At 37.1% G+C, this 14,690-nt stretch overlaps 1 protein-coding gene and 1 pseudogene across 3 annotated transcripts in view; both read right to left on the bottom strand.

Annotated features, from left to right (window-relative positions):
• Positions 1-14,690, bottom strand: part of ATRN (attractin) — a 125,216-nt gene that overhangs the window by 85,000 nt on the left and 25,526 nt on the right. For all 3 annotated transcript variants that reach the window (XM_031674978.2, XM_072943884.1, XM_072943885.1), the window contains exon 2: positions 1,066-1,149. In XM_031674978.2, the coding sequence (XP_031530838.2) occupies positions 1,066-1,149 (84 nt within the window). The remainder of the gene's footprint in view (positions 1-1,065; positions 1,150-14,690) is intronic.
• Positions 5,688-6,112, bottom strand: LOC102541629 (small ribosomal subunit protein uS12-like; annotated as a pseudogene).

Below are 14,690 nucleotides of genomic sequence, written 5' to 3' on the forward strand. Positions count from 1 at the left end.
TTCCAAATGTTACAAATTTATGCATGAGTTAAAGACTCATTCAAACTACAAGAAAATCAATTTTAATCTAACAAGTTCTAAAAGTTCATTAACACTGTTTCAGATTCCACATTGCAACTTAGTTTTAAGAAATTACCACCTGTACAGTTCTGGTGTAGTATCAAAGAAGATTATCCACAATTATTTAAAAAGGCTATTAAAAGCTCCTCCCTTCCCTACTACATATTCAAGTGAAGCCTAGTTTTCTTCACATACCTCAACCATAATAAAATATAACAAAGTGAATGCAAAAGAAAATATGATAATCCAGCTGTCCTCTATGAAGTTAGACAAAAAAAAAAGACACTTACAAAAATGTAAGACAATGCCATTCCTCTAATTTTTTTAAATATAGGGTTGTTGTTTTCTTAAAAATATGTCATTTGTGCTAACACAGTGGGTTTATTATCATTCCTCTTAAGCGAATTAAAAATAGTATCTCTTAGCTTTAGTTTCTAACTTGGTAAACGCAGATAGAACCCACATAAGCAAAGGTTATTTGGAATTCTCAAAACTTAAGAATGAAAACAAGTTCTGAGACCAAAATACTTGAGAAGACTGCTTCAAAGGTTTGCCGTGAAGGGAAAGAAGAAAGAAGGCACTGGCTGGAGGAACACGGGGGACCAGAGGAGGAGGAGTTTGGGCAGCAACAGTTACTCTGATTTTCTTGTCCACAGTAAAACTAGGTATGTAGAAAGACGACACAATATTGTAGTTTTCTAATGCTTTAAGCAAACCATTTAAAATATTCAACAGTTTTTTTTAACTATTGCAATTGAAAATATACAAATTTCTGGTATGTGCAATTCATTTGCAGCACAAAATCACTGCAAGAGTTTTTTTTTTAATTAACACTGAAGGTTAAGAAAAATAAGGAAATCAAATTCACCTGTCAAAGAAAAGATTATCAAATAAAAATATTTTAAGTACTTCATGCTACAGATTATTAATTTTACTTATTGGAAAAGTAATTTCACAATGAGTGCTATCCTGAAGAAAGAAATTAAATTAGCCATTACTACTTACTGTCCTTCAATGAGCCATGTGCACTTCGTTTTATATTTATAATTTCCAGGTCCATCTGTTATAAACCCAGAAGATCCAGTTAGTCTGCAATTCAAAAACAAAAAACAAACAAAACAGTTAAAATGTAAGTCCATCAGAATTTTCACATGTTAATTCTCAATACAACCAAGTTAGGCATAGCAGGTACGTTGATATATACCATGACCAGAAGAAAATGACTGGATGGTTACACTCAGATTATACAAACCTGGATGAAACAAATTCTTGCCATACACTTAAGAAAAAGGGGATACAAACATATTAAAACCAACAGGAATGAACAAAAACATCTAAATCTTTCTAGCTGAGATAGGAAAATCATACTTTGTACCATTAAAAAAAGTCCACAAGAAGTTACTTATGAGTTGGTTTTTAAAAAGTAAGGCTACACAGTTACTGTCACAGAAAAAGTGTGTTATTACAATAAATTACACTGGGGCCAGTGTAATCATGATGGGCAAGCACATCAAGCCTCAACACACAACAGAAGCATTGTAGCCATTTAGCTGCTTCTTTTGAACGGGCAATCTACCACGCTCCATAGCAGTGTCCATCAGCACCTGTCTTCCCACATGGGTGCCAAGCCTGGAGTTTATCAACATTTTTAGGTCTTGCCAATTTGATAGGCACATCTTAGCATCTCATTAGTATTTTTACTGGTTGGTACCAACCCTAATGTTTGAATATCTTCTCATATGTTTTGATCATCTGCATTTCCTCCTTTGTAAATTAGGATTCCATATTCTTTGCCCAATTTGCTACCAAGCTGTCTTCCTCAAATTAATCTTCAGAAGCTCTTTTTATATTAAGGAGCTTCCATTTGTATGGTAAATGTACTATATTTTTTCAGTTCAATTTTTTTCTCTTTATACTTTATGTCTAGTATCTTTTGCTACACACAGAAATTTTTAATATTTGAGAAGGATGTTATTTCCCTTTTCACTGCTGTTTCCAGATCATTTTTCCTCCCTTATCTTCCATCAACAATGTCAGCCTTTCTGAAAAAGATGCTCTCTCCTGGATCTGCCTCCCTTACTTTCTAAGTTATCTACTGACATCCCTGTTACTCCTCTTCATCAGCTCAAGATATCAGCATCAAGCTCACTGACTTCCATTCAACCATATCAACATCCAAGATGCTCCATCCAAAACCTAGCCTCTCCACTTGTTAACTTTACCATTAACAACCTTTCCCCATCCCACTTTAGTCACCCACTCTTTTGAATGCTGCTGTTAGCAATAACAGCTCTATCACCAAAATCTCCAGACCTACACTCTGACTACCATCTCTGCTGTCTCCAGTTCATTTCCTTAGCCTAGTTTCCCCTTCCAAAGAGTCTTCAGCACCATGGGGACCTCCAAGCCACAGAACTATCACTTCTTTACGTTCATCGCTCACCACCTACACATTTCCCTTTCCCACTTACCCAGGTATGATTCCATGGTGCATCACCATTATCAACCGCGGCAAATCCCTTGAATGCTTTGCATTCTCTGTCTGTTGTACTTGCCTGATTCAGACGTCTCCACGTCTTACTCCCCAACATCCATTCCACCCCCAAAAACTTAGTCTAAGCCAGTCATGGTTTCCCATGCTCCTTACTGGTTAGAAACTTGTATCAGTTAAAATTAAGTTCTGCTGCAACTGATAGAAAAACCTAAATAGTAATGGCTTAACCAAGATATAAAGCCCAAAGGTAAGGGCCCCAGAGCACACAAAGCACTTCTATGATCATCAGGAACCTAATTAATGTTCTTCTATCTTGTTGCTCTGTCATTCTCAACATGTGGTTACCACCTCCTAATCCATAACTGCAGTTATTATTTCCATATTCTACCCAGCAGAAAGGAGGAAAGAAAACAAGGTACACTCACGCTCTCTCAAAGACAAACACGACAATTCAACTCACCCACTAGCCAAGATTTAGACATACCTAAATACATAGGGAGGCTGAGAAATCACAGATGACCAAGTACAAGAGCAGTGAAAAATCAACACTTTTTACTAGAGAAGTGGAAAAAGGCTATGAAGGGTAATTATTTCTGTCATAGCATGTAATCTAATCTTAGATGTGAGGGGAAGTCTGATGGAGGGCTTCTAGGAAATATTTTCTCATTCTTAAGAAAAACAGTTTGGTAGACAGGGAGATATACCGCCTAGATCTCCCCTTCAAGAAAGGACCTGCTGCCGCTGCAGAAGGGAGCGCGGTCAACAGTCAGCACCCAGCTGTCAGTTTCATCAGGAGCTGCCTTGCTTCAGGTCATGCCCTTCCCAGCACAGCCCACACCAGAATGGGTATAAAGGCTGGGCATCTCAGTCTAACATGGGACAACTCTGACAGGCAATCCCTGCTCCAGAGCGCTCTTTTGTCAGGCCTGCACTGAAGTTCAACTTCTTTCTTTGCCCAGTTCTGCATCCTGCCCCTTCCTCTCACAGATGTACCTCAAACTCCATCTTAGCAAATGTTTCCAAGAAACCCAACCTACAACAGACATCCATCCAACGAGACCATCCTTCTCCCTCTGGACATTGCTACATTTGGATTTTACTACAGCCATCATGCTATAAGCCAAAACACAAGGTAACATCAAGGAGGACAAATCAAAGGAATGCCAAGGTCCCTGAAGAGCCATACCAACCAACCACAGAGACCAGCCCAGTTTTATGGTAAGTAAACTTCCCACCGGTTATCATTTCAGTGTGCATGCGAGCGTTCGTGCATACCCATGGGCTTCCTTGATTCTTTGTTTTAGGCTCTCCTAGTTCAAAACAGTCTTGCGGCTTTCCATGCTTGTTTTGCCCCTAAGAATTTCTACAGATTCACAGGAACATGTTCAGGTATTTGCAAGTCTGTATCACTTCTGGAGAAGAAATAGGTCATTCTTATTTTAAATATTTACTTGGTATCTTCAAACATACACATTTACATAATCTTACAGGTAATGAATAGATATGATCACAGACAGGCTTTTTGGTGAACTAAAGGACAACCCTCCCTTTTTAAAATGATCTCCTCAAGTACTCCCCCTCTTCTTCCCACCAAGAGAAACATTTAACCACCTAAAAGGCAATCTTAATTATTTTTCTTCATACTCATGAGCCCGTGACATATGCATGGTTCTCTTAACTCAGTGTCGGTTACACAAATTAATTATTATACAAGCTTTTCTGTATCTTCCTTTTTTCACTCAACAAAAACTTTGTGGGAATCCCTCCAACTAATCAGGAGTTGGCCTACTTCATCCTTTTTCATGTAGCATAATATTCCACCCAACAAGGTATCACTTTTTTTTCTGTCTTTCTCCTACTAACATTCATTCTGTTTTCAATCGACTGTCATTATGCACACTGCTGAAATAAATATCCCTCTGCATATGGTCTTACTTGTGCTTTTATTTCTAAGAAAAGAATCTTAGGAGGATTACTCAGCCAAAAGGCACATGAATTTTAACTGTTAACCAGGTTGTCAAATTATTTTCCAAAAGGCTGTAATAATTCACTTTTGCACCAGCAATGTATGAAAATATTCTATTCTCCATATCCCCTCTGTATTAGGTATTCTTGCTTCTTTTAAGTTTTACCAGTTTTTAATTAGAAAGTCCCTGTATTCTACTGAGTGGCCAACAACTGGTTACTGAAAACTTAAAAGAGACTTGAAAGAGGAAGGCCAGGAATATGAAACTAAAATTTCAGGTTGAGTTTTACAGTGTCACTGGTGATCTAGGTATGGACACTGGTAACTCCTCTGTCTACTTCACCAGCAGTAACACAAAGGCATCAAATTAAAACATATGCATTTCAACAATATAAGACTAGAAACATAAAGAATTAACCACTTGCTATTATTCATTTCCCCATTCAAGAATACACAGAGGGTAATTCCACAATGGAAATGAATACAAGGGAAACACAGGAATCCTCCATAAGAGACAGGTTTCGAAGAAGTCATCGTAACTCTTTCTTTCTCATTTACCTGTATTATTACCAGACAGTGTGGCCTGTGAAACCTCAACTTTTCTCATCTCTTAAGATTTTCTTTATGGTCAAGTACCTTGAACATTAATAAACTTTGTCTACACTTCTCTGGACATTAAAAAAAAAAAGACAATCTATTGTAGGAATGTATACTTACATAAACACAGATATAATTAAGTTTACTGGTGCACTATTCAATTTCTTTATATTCTTACTTTTTTTATCTACTAGATCTAATTCTGAGAAATGTATACTGAAATTCCATACTATGACTGCTCTATTAATGACATTTCTCACTTATTTTTGCATTCTGTATTTAGCTATTTAGCCATACAAGCTATAACTATTATATCTTCATAAATTATGCCCTTTATTGTGATAATAACCTGTTTACCTAGTTTGATGCTCAAATTCCACCCTGTCTATTATTATATTGATTTTTTGTTGTTTTCCTGGGCCTTGGGTATTTCTCCAACTCTTTATTTTTCTTATTTCTTTATAAAATTTTCAAAAGTTTGTTTCTTCTAAACAGGATATAGTTAGGTTTTGTTTCTTTTTTTTTTTTTTTTGCTTATGAAAATTTATTACTACCACACTCTATCAAAACTTATGATCTTGGTCTTTCCTTTTTGCCTTTGTATAGGGCCAAAAGAGAGACACTGGCTACTTTGACCACCTTCAAAGCAGACTCCAGGAATGTCAGCAACAGCATAACCTTTGCAACCAAATCCAGCAACCAGAACCTCACCATTTTCCTCAATAAAATTCAAACAACCATCACTGGGCACAAAGGCTGTGATATTTTTTGCCATTCTTGATTAGCTGAACCCTGACACACTTCCTGATGGCAGAATTTGGCTGTTTGACTTCATTCAACCCCTACTTTTTCGAGCACAATTCCCTCAGCGTGAGAAGTGCCTCTTTCAGGGCTGTGCCCAAATGGGCTTTCTCATACTGTTTATCACGCCACTTCTGGTCTCTACGGTGGCTGCGGAGCTTCCTGGCAGAACGAAGACCACGACACTTGCCCATCCTCCCGGCGCCACAGGCCTGAGTGAAAGAAAGCTAGGTTTTCTTTCTTAACCTAGTCTGACAGTTTTCCTGACACAATAGTCTATTCACATTTAGTATAATGACTGCTATACTGACTTGATTCCTTCCAATCAAATTTTTAAATCAACCTTAATGAGGAGTAATTTACACACAATAAAATATAACCTAAATAAATGTACGATTTGATAAGCTTTGATAAATGTATACAAATGCACAACCCCCCCAAACAAGACATAAAACAGTTCTGTCACCCTACAAAGTTCCCTTAGACCTCTTTGCAGGTAATCTCTCTCAACACTGATCTTGTTACTATCACTGTAGACCAGTTTTATAGAACCCGATTTAATGAAATCACACAGAGACACTTCCATCTCACTTCTTTTGATCAGCATGTTTCTGAGTATTGTGTGTGTCAGTAGTTTGTTTCTTCCTATTGCTGAGGAGTATTCTACTGTGTACCACAAACTGTTTATCCACTGTCCTATTGATAGACACTTGGGATTATATAGTTATAGGCTCTTATGAACAAAACTGCCAAGAACACTCATGGACAAGCTTTTGTGTGGACCTGTGCAAACATTTCTCTTGGATAAATACATAAGAAAGGAATCACTGGATCAAAGTATACATATACATCTAAATTTCAAGAAACTGCCAAATGTTTCTTACGCTTCCATCATCAAGGTATAAATCTTCCCTGCTCTCAGGTCACCAGCACTCCCGCAGCCTCCAGAACAAATCTCTTCAGCAATATACTGGGCCTGCGGGAGTCAGGAAGACCTGCTGCACTCCATGGGTGTAACATCGTGCTTTCCAGACCTGCAGCTTCATGGTCCTTGCGCCTTGCTACACCGGCCCAGCTACACATCAGCTCTCTGTGTCTAGAAGAATCTTAATAGAATCTACATCATATAGTTTCCTATAGGTTTCCATAGCAAGCTGGCTCAAGAGCAGAGTATTTGCAGTTAGGAGAGCCAGGGAAGAAAGCTTCATTCAGGCTGCCGTGTTTTTTCTCCTTCTTGTTAAAGTCCATCCGACTTTGGATTTTTCTGTTCTTTCCAACAAAAAGCATCCCAACTACTTATTTCACCAACTCCAAGATAAACATTTTTTTCCTAACAGCTCAGAAATCAGGATGCACTGTAAAATCAATGGCATGTCACAGTTTAAGACAGTGTTTTTAATTTCTTAGTAATACACGAGATAAGGGTACATTTTACACTCAATGGCATCTTAATAGGCTGCATTTATACACATAGCAAACCCTAAACCTGACTGAACCCAACTCTCTACTTACTTTGTATATGAAACCAAGCAGCTAAATAAGGCTAGAGACACAACACTGTGCTGACTGGAGTCACTTCACATTTATAAACACAAATCTCAAGTAGGTTCCCAGCATTGCAGGACAATCAATCATTTCATTTCCCTGGTCAATTCACTGTTACACCTTATTATCTTAAAACTTTCCAAACTCTCTTCCCTCTCTTCAATTTTAGCCGATGATCAATGGATATCTCACTTGTTTCATGTCTGTTCACCCCCAGGGAATGTAAATGTCATGACAACAAGAATTGTTGTCTGTTCTGTTCATTATTTCCAGTCCCTAGAAGTGTGACTGGCATCCCAATGACACAAAGAAGAAATAGATCAGAAGAGAACTGTATTTTCTTCCCATTACTAAATGCAGGTATTTTGCTTTCCCCCAAGATACAATGAATAGGGTCACACCCTCTACCTGGGCCCATAATCTTTAAACTTTATTCAGTTAAGGGTATCACCAGAAGAAATCTAATTCTAAACCCCACCCCACATTTTTTCTATCTACTGGATAAGCATAACACAAGCTGTTGGATTCCCTTCTTAAAAAACAAACTTATTTCTCATGTTCACAGGCTACTGCTTACTTTCTTACCTCTGCATCAAAACTCTTCTTGAGAATTATCTACTCTCACTGACAATACTTTCACCTCCTGATTTCTTAACCCATTCCAGTGGGGTCTAATCCTCACTCCTCCTTTGGAATTCTTTTTTTAAGGTACATAAGAGTAAACTTCTTACTTCACTTTCCTGCAGCATTTGAAGTATGTGATGACTCCCTCTTTTTTTTCTCATTTAATTTTTTGTTTTCTTTCAGTTTTATTGAGATATAACTGACATACTGCACTGTATAAGTTTAAGGTGTACAGCATACATAATGATTTGACTTACATACTTCATGAAATCACAATAAATTTAGTAAACATCCATCATCTCACACAGACACAAAATTAAAGAAATAGAAAAATATTTTCTTCCTTGTGATGAGAACTTAGGATTTGCCCTCTTAACAACTTTCATATATAAAATACAGCAGTGTTAATTATACTTATCCTGTTGTATATCCCTAGAACTTCTTGACCTTGTAACTAGAAGTTTGTACCTTTTGACTACCTTCATTTAGTTCCCCCTCCCTCCATCCCCCCGCCTCTGCTAATCACAAATCTTATCTCTTTTTCTGTGTGTTTGTTTTTGAAATATAATTGACCTGTTACACAACATGGTACTTCGGATCACAATTAGCTACCCTATGTCATCATACAAAGATATTTCATATTAATGACTATATTCCCCACACTGTACATTTCATACCTGTGACTCATTTATTTCGCAACTGTAAGTCTGCACCTCTTAATCTCCTTCACCTATTCCTCTCCTCCCCCTACCTTCCTCCACTCTGGCAACCATGTTTGTTCTCTGTATCTACAACTGTTTCTGTTTTACTGTGTTTGTTCACTTGTTTTGTTTTTTAGATTTCACATATAAGTAAAATCATACAGTATTTGTCTTTCTCTTATTTTACTTAGTATAATACCCTGAATATCTATCCATGTTGTCACAAATGGCAAGATTTCATTCTTCTTATGGCTGAGTAATATTCCATTGTATACATATACCACATCTTTATCCATTCATCTATTGATGGGCACTCCATATCTTGGCTATTGTGAATAATGCTACAATAAACACAGGAGTGTACACATTTTTTTCTAATTGGTATTTTCATTTTCTTTGAATAAATACCCAGGAGTGGAACTGCTGGATCACAGAGTAGTTCTATTTTTAATTTTGTGAGGAACCTTCATACTGTTTTCCACAGTGGCTGCACCAATTTACCAGCAACAGTGCATTAGGGTTTCCTTTTCTCCACATCCTTGCCAATACTTGTTATTTGTTGCCTTTTTGAAAAGAGCCATTCTGATGGGTGTCAGGTGATTTCATATTGTGATTTTGATTTGCATTTTCCTAATAATTAGTGATGTCAAGCATCTTTTCATTGCTTGTTTGCCATTTGTAAGTTTTCTTTGGAAAAATGCCTATTCAGATCCTCTGCCCATTTTTTAATCAGGTTTTTGTTGTTGCTGTTGTTCTTTTCATATTGCGTCATATGAGTTCTTTGTATATTTTGGATTTTAAGCTCATATCGAAAATATCATTTGCAAATACTTTCTCTCATTCAGTAGGTGACCGTTTTGTTGAGTTTCCTTCACTGTGCAAAAGCTTTTTAGTTTGATGTAATCCCATTTGTTTATTTCTGCTTTTGTTTTCCTTGCCTAGGGAGACATACCCCCCAAAAATGACTAAGACCAATGTCAAATAACACACTGCCTATGTTTTAGTCTAGAAGTTTCATGGTTTCATGTCTTACATTTAAGTCTTCACTCCAGTTTGAATTTACTTTTGGGCATGGAATGGTATGAGTAGGCCAGTTTGATTCCTTTGCATATAGTTGCCTCTCCATGTAAACTTTAGAATCAGTTTGTCAATATCCACCAAAATAATTTGCTAAGACTGTGAATGGGATTACAATGAATTTATAGACCAAGTTGGGAAGAACTGATATCTTGACAACATTGAGTCTTCCCAACCATGAACAGGCAACATCCTTCCATTCATTTAGTTCTCCTCTGATTTTATTCATCAGAGTTTTATAAGTTTCCTCATATAGCTCTTAAACATATTTTGCTAGACTTATACCTAAGAATTTCACTTTTGGAAGTGCTAATGTAAATGGCTGTTTCTAATTCCAAATTCCTCTTCTTCATCGCTGATACACAGGAAAGCAGTTGACTTCTGTATATTAACCCTGTTTCCCATGCCTTTAGATTTCGAGAGTTTAATTATGATGCATGTTTGTGCAGATTTCTTTGGGTTTATCCTGTATGGAATTGCACAGTTTCTTGGGTCTGTAGATTTGGTTCTTTTGTCAAATATGCTCAGTTTTCAGCCATATTTCTTTCAAATACTCTTTCAGCCCCATTCTTTTCCTCCTTTCCTTCTGGAACTTCAATTATATGAATGTTAGATCTTTTGCCCCATAGATCACTTTTTCTAGTCTGTTTCCCCTTTGTGTAGACTGGGCAAATTCTACTGTCTTGTTCTCAGGTGTCCTGATTCTGTCCTCTGTTACTGCTACTCTACGAGTTGAACCCATCCAGCAAGTTTCTTATTGTTGTTACTGTGTTTTTCAATTCTAAAATTGACATTTGGTTCTTTTTAATTTCATCTTAAATTTGGTTCTAATTAATTTTATTTGGTTCGTTGCTGATATTTGTTTTTTATTTGTTTCAAGGTGATTTTAACTGATTTTGAAGCATTTTTATAACAGCTAGTTTAAAATCCTTATCAGAAAATCTAACATCTGATTCATCTTGTGTTGGTGACTGCTGTTTTTTCTGATTCAAGTTGCAGTTTCCTTTATCATTGGTATGACGAGTGATTTTCTATGGTATCTTGAAAATTTTGTCTATTATGCTAGACATCACTAACATAGGGTACATAAGAGTATTATTACATCTTTCATTTGAGCAGGTTATCACCTTGTTTTGTTTTAGCATGCGGATCCTGATCTACTGTTCTGGGCTACTGTTCTAATGGCAGATTCATTTTCACAGCCTTCGTCGTCTTACTTGGCCTGCTTTGTTAACCTGATGCCACTAGGCTCCCACTGGTCCTGCTGCCTGAGGGGTCAAAAGGAGTTTCTCCAAGCCAGATGTCAGGTGTCTCTTGGTGGGGAGAAGCTGTGATGGCCCTAGGTTGCCTCTCTGTTTTCCAGTGTCTCTGAGTGGAAAATATTAAGTCTTGAATTCACAGAGACAAAGAGGCTTCCCAGATTATGCCTCTTACTATAGCTGGATCCCTCTTGCCAGTTCCACCCAACTGTCCCTGTGTCTTCTGGGTAGGGGAGAAGCAGCTCAGGCCCATATAGCCAAAAGAGGCTTTCCTGGTCTAGGCCACTTGTACCTATGTCCTTTCTGCCAGTAGTGCCTACCTTGGCGTCTTTGGGTTGGGGAGGAGAGTCTCAAGCCCTCAATAACAAAGATGTTTCTCAGATTAGAATACTTGCTGGAGCTGAGTCTCTCCTGTCTGTTCTGCCCACCTGCAGTGATATCGCTCAGTGGAAAAGGACAGTCTCAAGAGAGGTGGGGAAGGAGTATGCTTCTTCTCGGCACTTATACTCAGCGGAGGTTCCTAATTGATCCCCCTTGCCAATGCTATCAAACTTGCATGATGTTCTCAGAAGGACTCTCGGTAGATTCAGAGGAGACTTGAGCCTACCTGGACTGTGTTCTGTTGCTAAGTCAGAGGGAGTCAGGAAACACGAGATCTAGGTGGCCTTCTCCTGTAGGGGGGATGCAAGATGCCCTACGGCTATGCTGTTCTTTCAGTCCTATGGTCCCAAACCAGCTCACCTTCCCAGAACCATTCGGAGTTCTCCGTTGGTTATCTTCTGCATTGGTTCCAGGACTCATAGTTGAACTTAGCTGGGAAAAATGGGTATATAGCATTTCATCTGTACTTGAAGTCTTCCTATGAGTCTTTTCAATTATCTGTTTTCGCTCTTGATTTTCAGTCAGTTCTTACATTTCATATTTCTGGGTTTTTTATTGAATGCCAGGCTGTTTTATAAATATTTATCATGTTAAAAATGTACACTATATATAGTTACTAAATACACATCATGTATTATCACTAAGTATGTAAAAACTATATAGATAATCTGAATTGATGGTTGATGGTGGTATCTTCCTCTAGAGAAGATTTATATTTGCTTCCAGCAAGCAATAAAGCTAGGAACAGATCTTAATCCAATCAAGGACTGAGGTGATTTGAAAGCCAGGCTCCAGCTTTTTGTTAGAGCTGATCTATTTTGAGTTCACCCTTAAGCATAAGGTGCAGCCTATTCTTCAGGGTTCCCAACTAAAAGTCTGGGTTCTTTTCCACTGCCCTTTTTTCTTTGCAAGCTCTGAACTCCAACTCTGCATGACTACCAAAAACTCTGCTTAGAACATCAGCCTCCCTGCCACCACTTCTGCTCAACCTTTTAGCTACATGTTTCAAATCAGCCAATCACTCCACAGAAAAAGCTACATCAAAGTTGGCCTCTCCCTCTGTGATGGCCTTTTCTCCAAAATTCTGGTTCTCAAGTCCTTGTTGTCTTGCCTTGCTGTTCTCAGTTGGAGTGTTGGCTTAGAAAAAGCTATTCTACCATTGATAGAAACAAAAATTGCCCCAGTAGCTTGTTATGTGATATTAAAGTATGTTCAGGCTCATATTATAGATTTCCTGGTTCCAACCTGAAATAAGCCATTTTTCCAAAGTCCCCTAGGTTCCTTTTTAGTGAGAATTATTATTTAGAGAACAGAGTCTAACACCAGAAGAGCTTAATGCTACCTAACTTAGTTTCTGGGCTTTTTCAGTAGAGAGAAGTAGGAAATAGATTTTTAAAAAGTAAAAAACATATCATGAGTTCATACTGGCATTTCCAACTCAAATTTAGGATCCTAGCATTTTCACTCAACTTCTCTGATTTTATCTCTTTTCTATTAAAAAATTTAGGGCCTCAATTCAATACTTATAAGTATTTTCTTACTTTATTTTATGATACACACTTCCAGAATAATAATACCAATATCACTACTAATTCAGATTACTAAAAACAGTTTATGGCATCTTTGCAGCTCTTTGTCCTTGGGAGTATATCCCACTAGAAACATCCATGTTACTATGTTTCAAAGTCACCTGAATATTCTCCATGTGCTTCAGCCTCAAACTTGATATACATTTAGGTTCCCATTACATTCTGCATTTAATTTTTTGGAATTGCCTTTTTTCTCATTTTACTTTATTTTTGTTTTATAATATGGTAAAGCATTTGCATGATTCTAAAACCCAGTCCATAAAGTACATTCAGAAGTCTAGGTTTTACACCTGTTTCTTCCACCCTACTCCTTCCCTCCTCTCCTTAGAGTAATCACTTTTATTAGTTTTTGGTTTATCATTCCTTTGTTTGGTCTATGTATATACACAACAAAAAGGTGTATATATTTATAGAGCCCCTTCCTTTGAAAAATAGTAGCATACAATACCATTGTTTTGCTACTTGCTTTTTCCATTTAACAATATATTCTTGAGAGGACCATATAGCTGATATAGAGATTATCCTCATTCCTTTCTATAGCTACTCCATTTACAGTACCCCATTGTGTGGATATAACATATTTTATTTAACTAGTACTCTAACAATCTAAGCCCAGGGTAAACTGGAATTGTGCTTCATAATTTAAGTTCACATAAAAACACAAGTGTTCTCACTGAGGTGGACAGACCAGCTAACTTGCTGGTATTCTGGCCTTTGCTGTCACAGTATTAAGCAAAGACATTAACTATATAATCAAGAAACAAAATACACTAACAAAGCCCCTGCCCAAACCCTTGATATAGGGTTCTCAACTGGCATATACATCAAAATCACCCACAGAGCTTTAAAAAACACTAACAAATAATATGGCCCCAACACAAACCACTGTCAGGTGGAATCCAGCATTGCTTTGGTGTTAAAAGCTCCACAAATGAATCTAATACACACTGAAAATTAAGAACAAATCTTCCATATACAATCTTGGAATTTCTAGATGTTAAAGTGGCTGAATTTTTGGTACCAATACTAAAAGTATTTCTATATTCTTAAGTTTTATCTTTAGAGAATTTTGATCTAAAAATTTAAACTCTTAATTAAATTCAAAATATAATGAAAAAAGTTCATCATGAAAATGTATAATAGCCCTAAAATATAACAGATTAAGCATCTGTCCTAATTATTTAAAAAGTAATAAATCTACAACTATTATAAATGAGTGCTTATGCTTTAATGTTTAGGATATCCTACTCTACCCATCTATAATGATAATTAAAACTGCCACAAAGTAATATGGGTCCCTCACATTTGTAAAAAATAATAAATCATCTACCTTCAAAGACTCAATAAAAGGGACACTTCCTTTGCTCAAATCCTGAACTCTGTCCTTGGAGTTGTCGTGGACCTGGACCCAGTTCTATCCCCCTAAAGATAATCCCATATGCATTTATGGCTTCATCGATCATCTCTATGCTGACAATTGCCCAATCTGTATTTCCAGCACAAAGCTAGACCCATGTTTCAGACCAGTGTTCCCTATATCAAAAATGTAAGTCATTATTGACACAACATTGTAAACTGACTATATTTCAATAAAAA

The sequence above is a fragment of the Vicugna pacos genome, chromosome 19 (genome assembly GCF_048564905.1).
Source record: "Vicugna pacos chromosome 19, VicPac4, whole genome shotgun sequence".
In the NCBI taxonomy this organism is placed as follows: Eukaryota; Metazoa; Chordata; class Mammalia; order Artiodactyla; family Camelidae; genus Vicugna; species Vicugna pacos.